The 22,998-nt window shown below is 33.7% G+C and overlaps 2 protein-coding genes across 2 annotated transcripts; one reads left to right on the forward strand and one right to left on the reverse strand.

Moving 5' to 3' along the window:
• The first annotated feature begins 1,948 nt into the window (after positions 1–1,948).
• LOC138317407 (complement C1q subcomponent subunit B-like) lies at positions 1,949–6,935 on the forward strand. The gene is made up of 4 exons (XM_069259044.1): positions 1,949–2,065; positions 2,363–2,776; positions 5,688–5,884; positions 6,327–6,935. The coding sequence occupies exons 2-4, from the start codon at positions 2,389–2,391 to the stop codon at positions 6,543–6,545; spliced, it is 804 nt and encodes a 267-aa protein (XP_069115145.1). The 5' UTR covers positions 1,949–2,065; positions 2,363–2,388; the 3' UTR covers positions 6,546–6,935.
• Positions 6,936–10,353: 3,418 nt separating this feature from the next.
• On the reverse strand, positions 10,354–21,544 carry LOC138317406 (uncharacterized). Its single transcript, XM_069259043.1, has 12 exons — positions 21,392–21,544; positions 18,817–18,907; positions 18,105–18,211; positions 15,505–15,675; positions 14,364–14,475; positions 13,880–13,963; positions 13,286–13,323; positions 13,090–13,131; positions 11,582–11,720; positions 11,295–11,415; positions 10,959–11,096; positions 10,354–10,776 (listed from the first exon to the last, which is right to left on the reverse strand). The coding sequence occupies exons 2-12, from the start codon at positions 18,901–18,903 to the stop codon at positions 10,598–10,600; spliced, it is 1,218 nt and encodes a 405-aa protein (XP_069115144.1). The 5' UTR covers positions 18,904–18,907; positions 21,392–21,544; the 3' UTR covers positions 10,354–10,597.
• Positions 21,545–22,998: the final 1,454 nt, after the last annotated feature.

Genomic DNA, 22,998 nt, shown 5'->3' on the forward strand with positions numbered 1-22,998 from the left:
TGTAATATATACTTCTTAATTGGAGTAATTCTTATCCTACATGCATACGTCAGTAAGGATAACGTGTTACTCGGAACTTATCGCTGATATTACTTCTTAGACCCATGTTTGTTAGACAGGGAACTGACGCATTATCCTAATAGTCTTAGCTACTAGATACTGGACAGTTGTATTTGGAAAATATAGGGTCTAAAAGTTATATCTGCCATAATTGGGCGAATGTTTTGACATGCTATCTTTTCTTCAGTAGTCTATCGAAATTGATGAGATTTGGCGAATTAAGCTGTGACAATCTTTCGAATAGACCAGTCAAAAATGTAGTATGCTTTATAAATTTTATTTACATTAATGACTTTACGCATGGTAAAATTGTATGCCGGATAAGTTTAGTTGGGAAAATCCCTGCAGAAATTACTTTATGATAACTAATAAATGAAGTTGCAGACTACAATTTGGCTTCATGGCCTGACCGTTTGTACTCATTTCACTCTTATTGAATGGCTGAAAGAGCCAACTAGACTATATGTGTGATTATTTTTTCTAAATGTATCTTCTTTCTTCGTCATCAGTTTTGACCTTAAATTCAGAGGTTTTGTTGTAAGGAAAACGTTGGCTCCTATCTCCTGATACTAAAATCTTTCAAAACCATTCTGATTAGCGACCATCAATGCAGGGAGTGGTACGATGCGTATACGGTCATGCAAACAGCAGCAAAACCGTTTAAAAGAGTGTTCGTCTAATTACAACATGCCGTCAATTTTCAAATCAAGATAAAGAAATGATATTCTGTAATAAGAATCTGACGCGTTCTATTTAATTTCGCGAATTTCGAGACCCAAGTAAAGTTTACTTTCGAATTCCTTTTCCTTTCAATAAGATGCTAAACAGTTTGGCTCCACTTCCTTTTCTGATCCAATTGTCTTAGTGGCCAGGAGATTATATTGAACTTTTTCTCGCATAAACCTTTTGGTAATATCAATATTGGAACTAAGTTTGTTTTACCAAACAATGACATCAAAATGTTTTCTGTTCCCCATTTGTGCAATTTACATAACAGCAGTCTTTTATAAATTCCATTACACCATCCTCTGACTCTAGAAGACCATGTAGGTGACACAACTCTGATTGTGAAATATAATGATCGGTTTCAGATATAAAACGAGAGAGGACGATATGTCAATGGGTGTCTGATTTTCTGTATGGGTTTGATGTTTGATTTATTAACGTACTATTAACAGCCAGGGTCATGTAAGGACTGTCTCCCATGTATATGGTGTGTTGCGTGTATGAAGTGCGGATGTGTGTTGTGGGAGACTGCGGTATATTCGTGTTCTGTCTTCTTCTATAATGGAACTCTTGCCCTTTTTATAGTGTTGTATAACTGAAGCATGCCACCGAAGACACCAAACAACAATCCCCACCCGGTCACATTATACTGACAACAGTCGAAACAGTCGTCCCACTCCCGTTATGCTGAGCGCTAAGCAGGAGCAGAAACCACCAATTTTATAGACTATGATGTGTCTCGGCCAGGGGACAGAGCATTCTCACAGGGGCATGGGCTCAACTGGAAGAGAAATGTGAGGCGGTGTCAAGGGACACGTTAGGAATAAATTAGGAAGTTCGGAAGAAGAGAGAAAAGATAAGAACTAAACTTTAGTCACCTTTTAGGGGTAGCGGGTACAATTCTACAGGGCCAATTGATAACGGAATTTCTTATACAAAGTATCGAACACTAACAATTTTAAGCATTTAATATTTATATTGTATGACACATCGATAAAACGTTTTGGGTTTTATATAAATGACAGCAAATAAACCATTCTCGACATTCCAATACCTAAATATCACATGACTTGTGATGCCGGATGCCGTTATGTAGAGCAGTGTACCATTTTTTTGAATTCCAGAAAACATGAATTTTGGGGGTTTCAGTAAACGCTTCTTTTGGAAATCCCAGATAACCGATTTCTAATTACTTGCTGCGCAATATGATCAAATACGTTTACTTGTCAACCGAGTTTTCAGTTCCTCTTCGGAAGCTGATGCATAAAGTCAATAACTGGTAAATATGTTATTTATAAATATATTGTATAACAGTTTGGTTTTTTATAATTTTGTGTATACAATTTTAGTGTATTACTATTAGTATTATTTAGATATAAATTCATGTATCATCATCCGACTTTTCATTTTGAAGAACTTTTTAACACAGGGATTATATTTGTAGGAACTTTTATACAACTTCGTTAATTTTCTTCATATATATTGTGTTGTGAGGTATCCTGATTTATAAGTCCCTTGAAAGTCTACCATACCGTCATAACCATATCATTGACAGAATCCTAATTTCACTTTATAGGCGTTGCGACAATCCATTAATCAGATATGCAGTTACCAGTTGTTTTCCTGGCAGCCATTGTTTCAGCTGTAACCTTTGTTAATGGAAACAAGGAGAGATATTCGAGGTATCATGTCAACAGCAATAACGACGATTCAACCGAGAGAAGATTCAAACCAAAGCCTAGGATAGCATTGCCAGAAATACCTGTGTATAGCGGCGATTACGACGACAACGACGATGACGTAAACGATAATACCGACGAAACGTCTGAGTGTAAACTAAAGGTAGAGTGCAAACACAGGAAAGGTGAACGTGGAGAACGAGGCTTTCCCGGTCCCCGTGGAGTACGGGGACCAAGGGGAATGACTGGCCCTCCAGGACTCGTCGGTCTCCATGGATTTCCTGGACCGAAGGGTGAAGCTGGGGTACCAGGTACGTAAGATAAGTTAATTTGTATCAATCGAATTACTACGAATTCCTGTAAAACAAGAATGCAAAGATGGACATTAGACTTCTAGGTGGTTAATTTGAGTGTATGGTGTAACGTTATTCTATTTTTATCCCTGTCCGAAATGTTTCAGATGTATGCTATGTTTAGTCAAGATACGACCAGAAAGATAAATTAAAAGCATACCATATGGTAACGTCATGTGTGGGTTATTGCTCACTTCATAAAACTCTTTCTGAATATATATGTCTCTCTAAGTACGTATCTTAGAACTGTGTATTCAGAAATATGAAAATTAAGTTTGATTTTCGGACAATTCATTGGCTCCATTTCAAATATTTTTTTTAATTTGAACAAGCTATTGCCTTTGAAATATTAACAGGAAAAGATTGTTTTTGTTCGTGGACATTTCCGTGAAATTCATGGACTTTTGTTACTCATTTAATCTCATATTAGTTCATGAACGGATAATAGCACAATAGCGATGTAACTTTATAACAACTGTGTGAGATTGTGCTTTTGTAACTTTGTGATGGTGCATATGAACTGGAAAATTGACTGGATATAACCCGAGGCTGCAACGAAATCGATATATCTTTTTCTAGTTACATATCACGATTTGTATTAAAAAATATATGAATGTTAATATTCATATTTTTTTATATATCATTTCGCCTGGTTAACATATATTGAAAAAAATAGTCTTATATACATAGTTTATAAAATTCTTATTCCGTGAAAATCAATCGCTCCAAAATTGTTTTTAAACCAAACTTGCGAAATTCAGTTGCCAAACCTTGCTTACTGTTTATTTTTGATGTAATGGTATGTGTCTCGGTTTTCATTTCATGACATGAAAATTGGTCTACTAACATTGTCAGGATTGTAGCTGAGAAGTAAAAATATTTCCTAATTTATATACAAAATATGCTTTTTGAGCAGGATTCAATCATTCATAAAAAGGACGTGAATGGCCGTTTTATCTATACAGATATTATCCTAATGATTTTTGGTTGATTATATTAACATTCAGTGTCATTCAAGGACGACATCCTGTGCATGCGGGCGTTAAGAGTTTTTGAGACTGCAGCATATCTGCGTTGTGTCGCTTTGAAATAGTGAAAACGTTTGCAGTTTTATATTTCCACGGAATTCAAGCATAGCAAGCTCGGTCGCATTATACGGACAAGGAGCAAATCAGTCGTCCCACTCTGTAGTGTCAATCACTGTAACCTCCCAACCATATCATGAGGCCTCCGATTTCAATATGTCAGGTGTCATATTCTCGAAATTCCAGGGGTTCTTATCGCTGTCGATATATCGACCCCTGGATTATGGTCATAACAAAATAAACTAAAGGCACTTCAATAAGACGTCCTTTGAAGATTTACAGAGAGCGATGCTTAACTTCAGAGCCGTTTGGTATACCGTTATTCTACTATGTCGATGTATCACCTTCTGGACAATTTAATTCAATGAATCAAATGTTGATTTCCATAACACGGCACTTATTATGTTTCCCGCCGTCGTCCTATTTATCGCACGTTAGATTAATACACAACACCAAACAGCAAAATAAATATTCACTGTTAACACAAATTACGCGGGAAACATACATTTGTTTGGTGTTGTGACCTCCACTTAGGCAATCGTTATCAATTTCCTTATGTTATAATCATAACTCGTAAGAAGCCTTTAAATTTTGTTTTTGAAAGGCAGTGGGCCTTTAAAGGGACAAATCAGTCTAAGAGTACATGAAAATTTGCACATATATCGGAAATAACCAGTTCTATTAGCAATAAGATTATTTGGTTTTACTGTGATATGACAAAAACCCACTTTTAGTGTACAGTTTGTGAAATGTTCAAACTCGCTTACTATCCGTCATTACACATAGTGGTCGGATGTCAAGATCACGGCCCTTGTCAGTGTAGTAAAGAATGTTTTGTCTAGAACTACTCAAATCGCTCTTACAGTAGCGTGTTTACCTTATTCCATGCATGTTCTTGTCTAAAAATAATTTCATCAACTCCTCAGTGGTTATGTATTGCATTTGTTTAACTTACATTTGTACGTGACTTTGGCTCGGGTAAGGGTACAGCGTACATGTTGTACATGCTTAATCGTATTAATCAACGATGGGATTTCAACAGTATCAATCAAAATACTTAACAACGTCGAGAAATCTGTCAATATTTCTTTTATATGTTTTCAAGAAGCAAAATATAGAACAATACATGTATTGTTCTACATTGCTTCGTGAAAACATGTTAAAATAAGAAATTGACAAATATCCTCGTCATGAATTTAGTATTTTTAATAAGTTTACGAATTAATAAAAAAGTTTCATCAATACGATTAAGCAGGTACATAGGATGACCAACTAAATAAAAAGAGACCTTCGAAATGGCCCCTGTGTATACACGATTAAACCCAGGATAGACATTTTAACCCGGCCGCTGAATGCTTTTTTAGGCAAATGAATTCACCTAATAAGGTAAAACACTTCTGTCAGAGCAGGTAATTAGTTCCTAGATAACCAAGTTATCAATTACTCTTCGATTAGGGACTGGGTTCGGGTTCACAAGATATTCGAACAATGTGTAATGAGCGATAGGTGAAAAAACATTCAGGAATTTCCCGGATATTTTAGACTAGTGCAAAATGCGCCTGATTTCAATAAAGCTACCCTGGTTGGAGTTTGAGCAGAAGGACCCATACTTTTTTTTCTATCTAGTGTTATATGAGAACCTAGACTTTAATTATAGAACACAATACCTAACTAATATTTCTTTGTTTTGATAATACAGTACAAAACTTTAACAAAGTTTAACACTGTGGTCTATGTAATTACCATTTAGTTGGTTGCTCTCTTTACCATATTCTATCTTTAAGGGAACTGTGGTTCCACAGTATTCTTTCTTGCCGTTCTGGACACCGATTTGGGACCTTTGAATGGCACGATGTTGAAGTATACAAGTGTGTTCTACAACAGTCATTCAGCTTATGAAAGTCAAAAAGGGAAATTTACGGTACCGGAAAGCGGTGTTTATCTCTTAAACATTGCTGTGACAGCACAGACAGGAAAAACGGTATTCTATTTCAATCATCTCATCTCCTTTAAAAAAGAGCAATCTTGTTTACGGAATGTATAAATGGCATTTTGACAAATATTTAAATTACACGGGTGAAATACCGGTATATGTTCAAATGCCTTTCATACACCAATGATCAATACAAAATTCATGATTTCTTATATTTACGTTACGTTCGACATATTTCTCATAGCAAGGACATATTTGTTATTTATTTGACGCGAATTATAGGGTTCGAAAGTGATTGATAAAAGTTACAGATTATTTAGATATTAAGAATGAAACAGAAAGAAAATGTAACACAAAGTTTAAGTCTTGCAATAATAGAATGTAACAGTTTATGGTAAGCCTTCATAGTTTTTCTAATCGTGGATACTTAATAGGCTATTTTTTGTTATTTAATAATATATCAATTAATGACGGTATTTTGTTTCCACAGGCGGCGGTTGAATTGTTCAAAAGTGGTGAAGAAGAGGACGAATTGGTTTTAACAGTGTTTGGCACGAGTCTGCCCTATCTGAGCACGTCATCAAATAACATCTATCTGTCACTTTTCGAGGACCAGGTGCTTTACCTGATCGCCAGGCGAGGAATGCAATCGTATTTCAATGGTAGACACACCGTATTCAGTGGGCATCTGATCGGTCGCGCAGAATAGCCCAGCTGTACCACTTGACATCCAGGAGCCAAGGTTTGCTAATGATGAATAAAAAATATGCGATTATCTATTATGTAATATGCTTCAACTACTTCTTCAAAAATACCATTTTTTCCGTTGTTATGAAAATGAATAATGCATCTGGTGAATTTCCCATTTTTCATTAATACAATTTTTTATTAGTTGCATTACATTTAAGCATTTTGTGTAATTAAGTTGTCAGTCTCGAGATCATAAGTATACGAAACACAGTAATAATAACAAAACTGATATACATTAACTATATGCATTATGATAATCGTTCGTCTGAATTTGTCGTTTCATCAACTCGAAAGCTGTCTGTATAATCCTTATTCTGTTGATTATAACCTAATAAAGTGTAAGCTGCAATGTTTTTTTATTTTTCATATTAATACAAATAATGACCAGAACCTTCAGACGTCATAAGGTGGCTTCTTTGGCCATTTTGGATCATCATACCTCTTCAAAACCTTGACTTTGCTATTATTTGTCCCCAAAATCAACTTTCGATTTCATGGTAATCGGTCGACTTTTGTAATTTGACCACTTTAGGGATAATGATGACCATTTTGGATTTCTGTGGGGAAAACTATCCTATAAAGATGCTACCATTGTATTATGAGTGCTATACCATGCTTAGTTTCAGAGAAAAAGTCGTTTATATAAAAATAGCCAATTTCTTTTGGCTTGCCCCTCATGCCCCTGGAGGGTCAGCCCGACCATTTTCAATCTGTAGGGTGCTACCAGTCAAATTTTGTTAAAAAATACGCCCATTGGTTATGGAGAAGAGGTCGATTGTTGACGGACGGAAGGACAGACGCTGGACCAGGTGAGCTATAAATCAGACGCCGACTTGCATCATGTTACTTTTAGATGGCATGTATTAAGCTTTATCTGTAATATAGCTACAGTGTAGGACCATACTTTACAGCGTATGAAATAAAATGTGTCACTGAACTACTGGTCAATCATTTCGAACTACCAGTATGCTACTAAATATATACCTCATTTTTTATGCTAAAAACCATTCACGCCATGAATTTATACAGTTTACTAGTAAACCAAAATTACTGAAATGAAAATAAACAAACCAATTAAAACATATTATTTTATTAATAAAAGTACTTATTATAAATATCACAATATTAACATGTTAAAGGGGTAATTTCATTTTGTTCTGATAGTCATTTTATTTATTTAGTACCTGTAATAAGTTGGATTTTGGAAAGTCAAACTTTTTTTGAAACCTAGTGTACACATGGAAAATGACTTGCGACCAGTATATTATTTTAAACTCCTATAGTGGCCCCCGGTAATAGGTATATATAGAACGTCAAGAACCTAAACAACTTTATAAAGATGGAGGCGTCAGAAAACATTATATCAGCGCAGCACACATATGACGAATTATATTGAGAATGTCGAAATACTAAATAACCACTATATGGTATATTGTTCCTTAAGAACGCCAGTTGTATTCAGCCAACGGGCTAACAATGTTCCTAAAGAACGCCAGGTGTATTCAATCAACGGGCTAACAACCTAAAAAATATGTTTGTGCAATAAATAACTACATAATTACCCTTCCTTAAACACTTTTTGTTGTTACCATGAACATGTATCTAAAACCCTATTTTGATATACTTAAAACTACACGTGCACGTTTATTAAGTTAACATATGGATAAATTGAATATCAAAGTTCAGTTACTCGCAGTATATTAAGAGTTTGATTGTCAAGATTAATACAACATTTTGAAATAGATTGATATATCCAACAGTTCATTAGTAATATACAACTCTCATGACATATTTCATAAATTATACAACGAGGTAAAAACAAGATTATATAAAACAACTCGTGCAATAAAATATCCACATAATTATGTACATCATTAATTGATACTCGTTTTAATCTTTCAATAATTTCAGATAACATGAAAAATCTACACGCTATGTATTACGATAATAGTTTTTGGGACATTAGAATTCCTCGACTGGGACATCATAAGATCTCGTGGCCAGTCCATATCTTTGGGTTATATTTAGTAACTAGCTACAAATTAAAGACGATGTTTTGATGCATGATACAATAGCTGTACCATTGCACTGCCACCTTGAATTTTAGCAATGTATCATTTCTATGTTTCCTACAATATGATTTTCCTCGGAAGAGAGAAAAGTGTGAAGACGGAGAATGATACTTAATTCCTTCTCTGACTGTACATGTTCAAATGAAAAAAACCCATTTATGGTCATTTTGCTGGATCATTTATACTTATAAATCCAAAGTTAACTATAAGAAATAATATCAAAACGATGAAATATAAACAAGATAAATACTAAATACATTAAACATTGAAAATAATATGTGCCGTAATTGGGCAAAAAAATGACAAGTTATTTTTTTTTTCCATTAATCCATTGAAAACCATAAGGTTTGATAAATTAAACTGAGGAAATCATTAAAATGAATTCAGATGTCTCAAAAAATGATACAAAATAGAAATTATGCATTGTAAAATTATTGTTTATGCCTTTTGTATCTTAGGAGGATACATATATGGAGAAGTAACTTTACAATTACTAACAACATTGTAGCAATGTTTAATGAAGTTGTAGACCACAAGTTCATGGTTTGACCTATGTATTAATTTCACTTCACTTTTGATGTAAATAAATCATTTTTACTGCCAAAAACTATTTTCAGTTCTTATTTGTATTTGTAAAATTACAACCTATGCACTGAAAGTACTGAAATTCTCAAAATATTGGTAAATTTTGGTAATGAATAAAATATTGAAAGCTCATCTTGATTCGTGAGAATGAAAAATACCGCACATATAACTTTAAATAAGCGTTGAATCGACAACATGATTACATGAAAGCTTATGTTAGATATAATGTATCAACTCTTTACATTTTAAATAAAGACAAAAATAATTCTTAATGAATTACTGCATCGTTAGGTTTATGTACATTGAATTAGAGTAAGGTTCTTGGCATGTAGAATTATCCCTAAAGGGAAAACTGAATCAGATGTACATTTCATTTTACTCAAATACTTCAGTAACAATATCAGTTGTGTTCTACCCTTAAAAACCAAATTTATGCTCATTAATTTTAGCAATTATATGGTATTATATATTTTTCATTTGAATTTATAATTATATGTACAATAAAGATCTTATGAATAAAATAGGCTCACATTAATTTGATATGTGTTTTTCAACAGAAAACATAAAACCCTAATTTGATTATTAAGTTAACATAGGGATAAATTGAATATTAAAGTTCAGTTAATCGCAGTATACTAAGAGTTTGATTGTCAAGATTAATACAACATTTTGAAATAGGTTTATATATCCAACAGTTCATTAGTAATATACAACTCTCATGACATATTTCATAAATTATACAACGAGGTAAAAACAAGATTATATAAAACAACTCATGCAATAAAATATCCACATAATTATGTACATCATTAATTGATACTCGTTTTAGTCTTTCAATAATTTCAGATAACATGAAAAATCTACACGCTATGTATTACGATAATAGTTTTTGGGACATTAGAATTCCTCGACTGGAACATCATAAGATCTCGTGGCCAGTCCATATCTTTGGGTTATATTTAGTAACTAGCTACAAATTAAAGACGATGTTTGATGCATGACACAATAGCTGTAACATTGCATCAGTGTTCAATGTTCAAACAATTGTTTTTACTAGGAGCGTACCAATTTTAAATCTTCTTTCTTCCAGTATTATATATATGTGCCGTAATCTTGCATAATAAAACTGCGGTTCAAGCCAATGTGTCACAGAAGGCAGCAGATTATAAACTGAGGTATGTTCATATCACTGATGACAGCTAATTAAAAATGTATAAAGAACAACGAAACGTCAACTAACTTTGTATGACAATTATGTTAGCAGGAAACCTGTTTGGTTTAATTAGAAGTGTCAGTATATATATAAATGTAGTGTACGTATAAAAATATGCATAGAAACCATATAAAGGGGCATTTATAAGGTGGTGGATGTAGGTGACCTGCTACCCGTACCATTTGGGACTGTAGATACCCGTATTTCCTCATCAGCTGATGGGGTATGTTGTAGAGTCAGGTACAAAGTCACATCTACTCCTAAATCACGTAATTTTGATAAATGCTCAACGTCTTTGCTGTTTCTATCTTTCTGGTCATCTGAAAAATATTGATGTTTTTTAGTCATTTACTCTCACTAAAGATTTTAAACAAATTGATTCCTATTACAGAACAACATCATTTTACATTTATTTGTGGCTTTGCATTTCTTTTGTAAATTATCCTCTTAAAACCTGAATTGACCTTTCTTTGTAAACTTTACCGGAGATTTGAAAGCGTACCTAGTTTGCTGGTGGTTGTCATAGTTGCTATCTTGAGAGCCTGTTCGTGGTCCATCTGCTTTATCTCCAGGTCATGTACCTGTTTCATATTAGCAATCAACTGTTTGTGGTCCTGTTCAGCTTTCTCCATGTCTTGTACTAAAAAGTAATATGTATTCATAACATAGGAAATATATATTGCAACACTTGTGAATAAGGCATAATAGTAACACAATTGCACAACTATTTTCTCCATTTTTCTTTGCTCTTATGTTCAGAAAATTCTGAATATGTTGCACATGTCAAACTTTATCAAGCATAAAATAAATGAGATTTTCTAGTTTAAAAAATACTTACTTAACTTTGTGCGTGCTTGTTCCTTTGATAATTTGAAATTTTGCAAACGTTGTTTCATTTCCTCAATCTCTGTATTCAAACGCAACTGTGTCCTTGATTCTATGGCTGAACTTTGCATCATCTAGAATAAAACAAAACGAAATGAATATTTGTTCTTGGCAGCTGTATGCTTTTGGCAGGGATACATCTTCATTGTAATATATAAACAATGGTCATGAAAATAGAGAAGGTCATACAACTTCTAGGAAAGAGAGTATGACAATTGACAATTAGGTATAATTACATACCTGTAAACGGTCGTTGGCATGATAACCTCGGAACACAACTTTCTGTATTTCATAGCCAATCTTGTTTGCTCGCTGTGTGAGCTGAGGGAATGATGGCAACTCACTTAATCTATGAGTATTCTTCAGGAAATCTTCAAATCTGTAAATAGAACAGGAATTAACTCAAAATATATACCTTAAATTTTTAAAACACTTTTACAGCGATTTTTCAATGTATAACTTAACATGACCTGCGAGTAAAACTTACGATTTTTACATGACAATCTTGACATAATAAAGCAAAAACATCATCAGATTTTGGTTTTCGTCCACGGATAAGTCGCACTGGTATATAAGTCGCACTCCCGATTTTCAGGGAAAAAAGTCGCGACTTACACTCCAGAAAATACGGTACAACATCTGTTGGAGAACTCTTATTACTGAACAACCTAAAATAAACTAATTTTAAAATTGAAATTCATGGTTACCACATATGCGATCACTGATTTGTTTTAATTACTTTCAGTGTAGTCCAAAGACTTGTTAACAATCGATAATGAGATTAATCCATATTTGATTACCAAGTTTGAAATAAACAGCAAATACCTGATTATAATTTATATGAATACATGAACATGTATCTGATAAGTATTTTCTCTTCGTGTTAATTAGTTTTATTATCATGTCTGTATTTATAATATATATGAACCACTGTTGATATCATGATAAGGTTAATATTAAATGTTTTCTTTATCATAATCATTTGACAAATAGTGATATTTCCATCACCATCTCGCATAACTTTCCTACTGATAAACTAGAAAGAAGGAAAGCACATTTAAACACTTGTATCAGAGGCTTTTTGCTCTGTAATACTGTGTCAAGGTCTATAGCTTGACCGGCCATATAACACTACCTTACATTAGAAAGAGGATGATTATTAACAAACTGTACAAGATATGGCAATAAGAATACTCTCACGACAGACAATTAACGTATCATTCATTTGGTATGATACAGCATATATCGTGCTGTATACATGTAAATGTCACTAGGTATCTGATATTGGGTAGTGTTTTGTGGCCAGCAAAGTTATAGACCTAGACACAGTATTACATAGAAATATTATATGGGTGTCTGTATGACTTTATTATATATACATATATAGTTATAGATCACATTTTGCTTAGTGCTAATTATCATATAATATATATAGTAAGATCACATATGCTTAGTGCTATCAACCAGTCTCTGTTTTAATATTTGAAAAGCAAATGTTGTCAGGAATGTAAGTGTAAACCATATAACCTAGTCCTAATAATGCTAATTTATTCTTAATATTACCTATCCACTCGTCATTTTTCGTTTACGCCATCATCGTTAGAAGTTTTCACAATTAAGTTATGGAAACAAACTTACTACGGGTATTTGCGTAAAGTCAAAGTAGAATGATCAGAGCATCAGAAAGAGAGAAGATTTTCTTCATTTAGAAAAGATTACATCAATATAATAAACCCCAGTCTACTTACGTATTCTTGCCTGCGAATGTTATAACATCAGCACATACTGCACTGAAAATAACATAATTGTAATTAATTAAAACAAACGCATTAATTTATACATTCCAAGCATATTTGAATATGAATGGACATAAAAAGTGATTTTTCGTTAAAATTATAAAAGTTAAAATCTATCCAAATAATCTACCATGGTAGCAGTACTTACTTTATCATGTCAGCAATGGGATCATGTGTTTTATCAAGCTGTGAAAAAGATAGGAAGATGATTTGTTAAGGATAGAACACTTTACAATCATTCTAGGTATAGGCATTCTTCTATACAAACAAACAAACAAACAATAATCACTAGCATACTAAAGTGACAAACAAATAAAACTAATACAATTTACAAATTCATTGGTTTCAAACAAACCAACATTCAATTCATTTCGCTTTTTGGAAATATAACAAAAAATTTGTTTTTATTAATAAGAAAACAAATTTTTTTTACTTAATCTGTATTGACATTTTAATTGATTTTTTGTTTTTTTTTTTGGTTATTTTTTAACATTATATCATTAAACATCAGCTCATTATTCTGATAAGAACAACTTTTGGGGACATAATCTGTGAACATTGACATTTAAACACTAATATCACTTATTATCTATCAAAATCAATGTAATGTATTAAACAGAATTCCACATTAAAAAATACAAATGTGTTAAAAATAATCATGAGGCACAAAACTTTGAATTAACAATCATTTAATATTAATGAATATCATAATTGTTTTTATTATGGAAAGAATGACACTCACCATTTTGAGTATTTCTTTGAGCTCATAGAAAATCATGAGTTTCACAACAATCATTGTATCATCTAATGTCCTGACATCTCGGACCTGAAAATCAGAAAAAAATATGTTTGGTCTATGATTGGTTGGTGTTGGTTCCAAGATAAACATGCAGAACAAAAATAAGATAGCAATACAATCAAGTATATTCAAAACAAAAGGTGTACATTGTTTAGTTACTTCATCACTAAAAACAAAAACATATTGAAACTAATATCCAACTTAAAGGGAGGTAAATCAAATGTGTAATCAATAAGACCATTCAATGGAAGGATATTCTGGTGACTGACACAACGTCATACTAGCTTAATTTTGTAAACTAAATGTAATTATATATATTTTATAGACTTAAAGATAATTATCTATCTTAAAGACTTAGACTATTATTATAGTGAAACTGGATTACCCCTCTCTGAGTAAACTCAACTGTTGTATATTATAGACTTACATTATAGTAGAACTGGTCTGGGATTACCGCTAGCTGGGTAAACTGGTTGAGTCCTGGAATCATTCTAGCCTTATTTGAACTTTCACAGCCATGCCAGGAAAATTGATGAAGCCTTAAACAAGTTTTTAAAAGATAACTGTAAAAAATATCCATATCTAATGTACAGGGATTCCCTTTTCTGGATTTTTCCCTTAGTTAATATAATTAGACATGCAGAAAATAGTTTCTCCGAACATTCACTGATTTGTCACCAGTTTTAGCCGTAGGAGATTTCTCTGTCAACCCCTAAGGTATGACAGATTCTGCACACTAACCTTTTGAACCTTAAGACAATTATATGACGTCATGACTTCATTCAGTGTGACTGTGGCGTGCATTGTCGATGACGTCATCAATATTGATGTGCAGACGACGGAACCATGTTCATGTCCCGGGGAAATTGTTTAATATATAAGGCTATTTTCTCTTTTTTTTTTCTTTTCTATATTGAAGAAAAGAATCATTCCCTATGTATAAGGGTGTGAAAACAAATTCACAACCTTTCAGGGAACTCCTGAATGTTCAACCCTCGGGTTAGATGTTCATGAATTACCCTGAGGGTTGTGATTTCATTTCCATACCAACTTTGGGTAGGGAAAGATTCTAACTGTCATGATAAAGTTTGTTCAAAAGACTAAAATTTTTTTTTTTTTTATTCAAAATTGTACATGTATACCCAAATGCATGAATTTTTTACATTGATAAAAAAACATGCCAAATACTCAAATAGTGTAGCAAAAGAAGTGACAACTTCATTTTGATATTTTTTTCTTGAGCTCAAGTTATGATAAGTAATACTGTAGGGTATATAAATGTATACAACTATAAGTTCAGTGCTAAGATCCAGTAATTAAACTACGTGTGTACTTTGCAGCTGCTACTCGTTTTATAAGTATCAAAAAGTAGCAAATGTGACAAGATAACTAGTATCGAGTGAGGAAAGTACATCTTTGAAATATACTAAAAGGGCCTTTTTATGTTTCAGATAGAGTGGTATAAAGATTCATATTTTTCTAATTCTTCTGAACATCTTCATTCCTATTTACATCCTCATACAGATCTTTAGACAATTACATGTGTGTATAGTAAGTGAAAATATTACCATTCTTCAGCCTCCGGTACAAACACGGTGGGACCCTGGATGATTCTTCGTTGAACATCATTGTCTTTGAGGCGCTTGTAAACCACTATTAGGTGGTTGGCATCTATTTTTGTTGCGTCTTTGATTTCAATACTGTCATACACGAGGGGGTTAAAGAAGATCTCACAGGGTCTGAAAACAAATTTCACCATAACACACTTACCAGACAACGATATAAGACATATCCCAGAAATTAACATATGTCAGAAAAGGCAGCATTTGTTCGTAAAATTGTCAGGCCAAATAAAAGTGTAAAATTTCAAATTAGGATTAGTTGTAATTATATTTTCATTTAAGAAATAATACTAAATTATATCAAAAGATTAGATTTTGGATCAGGCAGCATGCAGGTAAAGTCTATACACACCCTGTCCATATGATTTCATGCATGTATATTTAGGGCTTTTCACTTTTTGGTGAAAAGACCTATTGTTTTCGTTAAGTTTCTTATTCTTCTTCTTATTATTATTATTATTCTTATTATTCTTCTTCCTGTTTTTGTGAACGCTCTCTCGGTCAAACGGTAACACACGGGTTAAAAATGATTTCAGTATGTTTAAACCAAACATCTGAAGGAGTTCCATGAACAAAATTAAGTAGGTCAAAAATTCCAAAATGGCCGCCATGACGTAAAACCTTAAAACCACAAAAACTGCTATAACTCAAAAAATATGAAAGCTATTGCAAATCTGAAAGTATTTTATTGTAGGGAATGAACATATCTAACTTTTACCCATGACATGTTTCCACAAAATATGTCTTTTTAAAAAGCTCGCTAGAGGTCAAAGTTTACAAAAAAGTGACTATTTTTAGAATTTTTTTCATTATTCAATTTTTTCCAAATTTTTTCCATGGCATCGATGCAGTATCTCATTCTGAAGGCTTTGATGTCTTCAAATTAAAAATTAGTCCACTAATTAATTTTTTATGACGTAATTAATATTTAACTAAGATTTTTTTGCAAATTTCGATAATTATATTTTTAAACATCTCCTCTGATTCCACCAGTCCCGATCAAGCCCAAACTTACACAAGATCTTCAACTGATTACCGTGACTAATTCTTGTTAATATGGTGTTGATTCAAATTCAAATATGGCCGCAATGACGTCACTTCCGTTCAACCTAGACAGCCACAACTCGTTAACCACTGAGCTAATCTCTTTCAGTTTTTACTATGTTGTGTAGAATAGCATACTGAGAAACTTTGTAATTGTACATTTTTCTCTAAAATGTCAACTTCTGGTTGTTTATATTGACTCATAGTGCAAAATCGCCGTTTTCGGTGAAAATCACGAAAAAATCTTCTTCTCAAGATCTACATAGTATAGAGGCTTCACGTTTTGCATGAAGTAAGCTTAAGTAGTTGACTATCGGGTTTGAAAAAATAAACGAGCTTGACCTTCATCCAAGGTCACAAAGTGCGTGTTGATTGTAGAGTTATGAAAATAATCCTGTGAAAAATTCAGCTCATTGAGACAGCCGTAGCTCGTAAACCACAAATCCAATTACTTTCATTTTTTGGATATGTTATGTAGAATCAAAAATGAATTTTGTGACAACTTTTTCTGTAAAACGTCAACTTCCGGTTGGAAATAAGGGACAAAGTTCAAAAATGCAATTTTTCGACAAAATCATTAAAAAATCTTCTTATCAATTTCTAGAAGGCCTAGAGACCTAATATTAAGCATGAAGCATACTGACATAAATGCCTACCAAGTTTGTTAATGTGATTGACCTTGACCTATATCAAAGCGCACTCGGCTAACAATCCTAAAAATCTTCAAATGACATATTGTAAAGTTCTGAAAGGCCTAAGACCTGGTAATTGGACTTTTGGTATGTTAGAAACTTATAAGCACTGCCAAGTGTGTTTATGAATGACCTTGAACGGAGTAGCTTTTTAGGTGAAAAGCCCGTCAAAATTGTCCCGGTGACAATTTCTAGTTATCTATGGATTTAGTACATCACCCTCACATGAGACCTGTTTTCATATCATCGTAACAGAAACATGTCAAGTGACACCTCAGCTATCATCATTTTGTCACCTCAGCTATCATCATTTTGTTACATTAAAAGTACTTCATATGAATTGTCACAGAAAACTGTATTTCTATAAAATGGGATTCAGCTTCGTGAATGATTAAAAGTATATCACTGTTATATTTAGAACATGAGTGAACTGTCCTAAAGCAACATTTGTTTCCATCCCCATACACATTGGTCGAAGCGCAACGTTATATGACGTCATCTTATAGTGATATCACAATACATTCATATTCAAATCTGTGCCACTTCAATAGTGCCCACTTGCCCAGGCACTATAGCAAATAGTATCCCTGTGTGTAGCCAATCAGAATAAAATATTCTGTCATGTGATGTACTAAAGAAGCATATTTTTAAAAGCATATTTGCATATTTGTAATTATATTTTGTACTAATATTGTCAATATGGTAAGATTATTTCTCACATTTCAAGACTTTGAAGTGTATGTACATATGTACATCTGTAATCGAATAATAAAACTAATCATTATTTGTTTATTGACTCTCTGTACATACCCTCGCTTATGTGTTACAATTCCATCTTTGTCTTTTAGTACCAGAAACTGGTACTGGTTGGCGGTGTATGACTTTAGGTACTGTAGTCTCTCTCGGTACAAAAACACCTGTCCATATGAAACAGCAAATCAATACCTGATCAGGATCAAATATGTCAAAACTGGTACCGTATTTAACACAAAAAAACACCCATGGTCACAGCCCCTCGCCTCTTTGAGGCTTCAACCTCACTTATACGTCTAAAGCAGACTTAAAATATGAAAAATGTATACGTTTCTTTTTTATTTATTTTGCAAATTGTTGGATTACTTTCATTCTGCAATAATTTTACAAAACACTTGGTCCTATTTATTACTGTAATAAGCAGCCCTTTACATGGCTGCATGTTTATTATGTATTTGTTTCAAATTTTCACGTATTCTAAGAGCTTATTGAATTGAATGTGTTAAGGCTATAAAAATAACCTGCAATAGTACTGCAAAACTGAGAGAGAACATTCACTAGTACATGTATACGTAGTGCACTACGGTGTAAAAGTTAGCATAATTACACTCAGCTGTAGATCTGCTTAAACAAGTTTTACTTTATCAATTATAGATATTTCTGTTATAGTTTATATTCAGAATTATACAATTCTTTATGATTTTGATGTGTCAAGAAACCAATAATTAATATTTACTCTGCTTCATCAATTTAGTACATGTGTACTTACTCTTTCCGGTCCAATGATCAACCGGCCTTCCCCGAGGTGGTTATACACTACCGCTTGTTGTCCCTCCCTCACAGTCTTGTATTTCATATTTCTGTAAAAAAAAATATAATGAAATCTTATCAGCTATATACATGTATGTTTTGTACATGTTGCAATTTAACCTTTGACCTTTATAGTTATGAGCTTTCAAACAAGGTTTAAATTCATATACTTTTTATGTGTGTATATTCAATCAAGGATTTATAAATGAGAAGGATTTGTCACTCGGGGTTTTCCACAAATACATCATGAGCGCTTTGGTGTTTGTGCACTGACCCTGATGTTGGGCGACGACTGGTTTTCTTTTGATATCAGCGGGCGCAACCTTTGATGTAGAATTACGGATGCCAGGCTTACCGTCTTACTTTCTGAAGCAGGCCGTCATTTCATGAGCTTTCATATTTTTAAAATGAAAATACAAGACATTTCTAAATTTTCCATCCGTATACCAAGGACTAAACATCGTGAAAATTATTAATCTTCACATGGGTGTTTCTTTTGGCTTGATAAAACAAGAATTTGTTGAGAAAATGGTTTTTATTTCTGGTTCATTTGCGTTTTTTTTTTTTTTTTAAATTCTCGCATGGTGTTTAGCAGGTTGGGCACAACCCTGCATTTGGGTAACATTTACCCATTTGCGTAACAGTTACCTGTTTGAGTAATCAATAAGTTACCCAAATGAGGAATTATGTGAAAGAAATTAAAAATGCATGAAGTTGTTTTAAACTTTTTTATCAAAAAACAGGGTAATAATTTTGACATGGCACCATGCATTACTAACTTAACTTTGTACATTATTAATGAAAATGGGACAAACTTCATTGTCTCAATTTTGGAAAAAGTCACAAACTAAATCACCTCCATTGCTTGCTATGGTGCTAAAAATAGAACACAGGTAAAACTCATTCAACCATGACACTTGCACTGAATTACACTGTACATAGTCAATCAAGAACACCAAAATTGTCATCTTTGTTTGTTTGATTAATTAACGTCCTATTAACAGCTATTGTCATGTAAGGACGGCCTCCCATGCATGCGGTGTGTTGCGTGCATGTTGTGCGATGTGCATGTTTTGGAAGACTGCGGTATATTCATCATGTTGTGTCTTCTAGTATAGTGAAACTGTTGCCCTTTTTATAGTGCTATTTCACTGAAGCATGCTGCCGAAGACACCAAGCAACACGCCCCACCCGGTCACATTATACTGACAACAGGCGAACCAGTCGTCCCACTCCCTGTTTGCTGAGCGCTAAGCAGGAGTAGAAACTACCACTTTTATAGACTTTGGTGTGTCTCGGCCAGGGGACAAAACCCAGAGCCTTTCTCACAGGGGCGAACGCTCAACTCAATGCCAAAAGTGAGGCTGTGCCAAGGGAGGCATTAGGAAAGATAAAGTCAGTTAGGAAGAAAAGAAAAGATAAGATCCTTAATTTAGTCGCCTTTTATGAATATGCAATAGGGGCAGCAGGTACAATTCTAATGCCCTACGTATACCTGCAGGGCTACAACAAAGTAAGACAACAAAATTTGATATTTCATGCACAGAAACAAGCTAAAAGAAGTCTTAAATCAGTTGTAAGGCATTGTAAAAATTAGGACGCCTTTTTGATAATTTTTAACACAACATTATGTGGTTTTTTTCCAGAGCATTCCTCATTTGGGTAACTTACAAGTATATTACTGATTACTCAAACAGGTAACTGGTACTTATATGCAGGGGTGTGTCCAACCTGTTTTGTAGTCTAAAGAGACAGTGACAAATCCTTCTCACTTATAAATCCTTGATGCAATAAATGGCCTGCAGATTGACATTCTCAATATCTCAAACAGAAGAACCAGATTAACTCTCTAACTCATACAAATTCCCTGTTTTTATAACTTAACTATTTATACAAATCATATCAGGACCAGCTGCCTTTTCTTTGTTCAGACTGGAGGCTCAAATTTTGTTGAGTAGAAAAAAGTACACATACAACAGTGTGCAATAGGTCTACTGTATATACGCAAGCTAACATTAAATGCAAGTGAGGTGTACGTGGTCAGCATGGTCATTTAATCGAGCCTCATTTAGGGCCTAGTCAAATCCCCGAAATGGTCAAAAAGTTTTTGCACAGGAGTTTGACTTTCTGTCAATAATACATAATATAAATATATAAAAAAAATACCCCTATAGTATATAGGATTATTTTGTTATACTATAGTTTATCAGCGACTAAGACCGTTTTTGTTTATTAGGAACAACCGGTTCGACCGTTGGTTAAAGTCGTTATTTCAAGTATAAATCCTGGCGTACCTGCAGTTTTTGATACAGGCCTGTGAGGGTTTTGTCAAGGCTCGTCTGAAAACAATATAAAATCATTAGGTCCGTCTTTAATTAATAAACGAACAAATAGGTCCAACCAGTCAAACCGTATATCGAAAACGGCCTTAGTCTCTGAGTATATTATTGGCAGAACGTCAGACTCCTGTGGTTCTTGTTAATCACTTCGTATTCACTTATTGAAAATCGCAATGGGGAATAAACGTAACTCACCAGAACCGACGAACCAAATAGAATCTGTTGAGTAAGTAATATCTATTTAAAATGCTGACAAATCGCAAATCATTAGGCCTAAATCAATGTTTCCTGACACGGAAGTCTAAATTTAGCAACAAGTAAACACATTATAACCTTAATGTAAGTCGTTAATCAGCATATCCCTTAGTTCGTGTAAGCTAATATCAAGTGCGTGAACTATCATCGTCATAAACATTAGGTGCATTCGCTCACATACATGTACGTAACGTTCAAACGGAGTTGTCTCCCGTAATACATGTATATGTACAACATTTGTTTTAAAAGTACCTATATATATAGTGCCGAATAAAATATTATTAAAACACGCAAGGTATTTCCGACAATATTAGGGAAATGCACATACCTTAGAAGATTGCCGGAATGTTGATAAAAAGATACTGAACTGTACTGTCAGTATATTGTACATGTATCGATATCAAAATGAATTTAAAATGTCATGCAGTTAAACGTTGTACTGTTTTGCCTCACAACAGACTCTGTTTATACATAAAATAATGTAAGATCTTCTGGATAATATTTGTCAGTAGTGAAAATTCATTTCGCTATTTTGCCGTCTAGCGCAGTGATAACTAACGCACAGTAATTAATACGACAGGGGGAACATAAAAACCCGCGTTATGGAAATTAACATTTCATTTATATATTCATTTTCGTTTTACATTATACGGCGGCTGGGACAGGACACAAAAAAAAAAAAAAAAAAAAGAAATATTGTGTGCAAACCTAACAGTATTGTTTGCGAACGCAAATGCTATTGCGTGTGACCGCAATAATTATTTTGCGTTCACACACAATAATATTAAAGGGTGAAACCTTTAGTCTACTACCAACTGTAGCTTTGGATTGAAGTTTTCTAACGTTATAACACCTCCAAGGGAAAGGAAAAAAACATACAAGTCCAATTCAGGACTTCTCTATAAGACAAAATCTTGTTAGTATCAAACTAATTAAAATCTTTTCTATACGCCATAGCTTGACGGGGAACAGGTCAACAGTTGCTATGTACAGAGATGAAATTATCCTCACAGGTGAGTTATTGTCAGAAAATGTTACTGGTGTTCACGACCTCTGTGTTCAAAGCATACTCACAGTTGGGTTATTGTCTGAAAATGTCGCTGGTGTTCACGACCTGTGTTCAAGGTATCCTCACAGTTGGGTTATTGTCTGAAAATGTCGCTGGTGTTCACGACCTCTGTGTTCAAGGTATCCTCACAGGTGGGTTATTGTCTGAAAAAGTCGCTGGTGTTCACGACCTCTAGATCTGTGTTCAAGGTATCCTCACAGGTGGGTTATTGTCAGAAAATGTCGCTGGTGTTCATGACCTCTGTGTTCAAGGTATCCTCACTGGTGGGTTGTCAGAAAGTGTTATTGGTGTTCACGTCCTCTGTGTTCAAAGCATCCTCACAGGTGGGTTATTGTCAGAAAATATTACTGGTGTTCACGAAAGTTTATCTCCGCGAATTGATATCTTCCGTAATACTTGCACCTTTACAAAATTTCCATTGATTCAATTTAAATCCGCGAACCTAAATCTGCGCGAAAATTTTATGAAAAAGAAATCG

This window comes from Argopecten irradians, chromosome 3 (genome assembly GCF_041381155.1).
Source record: "Argopecten irradians isolate NY chromosome 3, Ai_NY, whole genome shotgun sequence".
In the NCBI taxonomy this organism is placed as follows: domain Eukaryota; kingdom Metazoa; phylum Mollusca; class Bivalvia; order Pectinida; family Pectinidae; genus Argopecten; species Argopecten irradians.

Coding starts and splice junctions, on each gene's coding strand:
- LOC138317407 (XM_069259044.1), top strand. CDS start 2,389: ATGCAGTTACCAGTTGTTTTCCTGGCAGCCATTGTTTCAGCTGTAACC. Junction 2,777..5,687: donor GGGTGAAGCTGGGGTACCAG/GTACGTAAGATA, acceptor TCTATCTTTAAG/GGAACTGTGGTTCCACAGTA. Junction 5,885..6,326: donor CAGCACAGACAGGAAAAACG/GTATTCTATTTC, acceptor TTGTTTCCACAG/GCGGCGGTTGAATTGTTCAA.
- LOC138317406 (XM_069259043.1), bottom strand. CDS start 18,903: ATGAAATACAAGACTGTGAGGGAGGGACAACAAGCGGTAGTGTATAAC. Junction 13,964..14,363: donor CAGACCAGTTCTACTATAAT/GTAAGTCTATAA, acceptor TCTGATTTTCAG/GTCCGAGATGTCAGGACATT. Junction 13,132..13,285: donor CCCATTGCTGACATGATAAA/GTAAGTACTGCT, acceptor TGTTATTTTCAG/TGCAGTATGTGCTGATGTTA.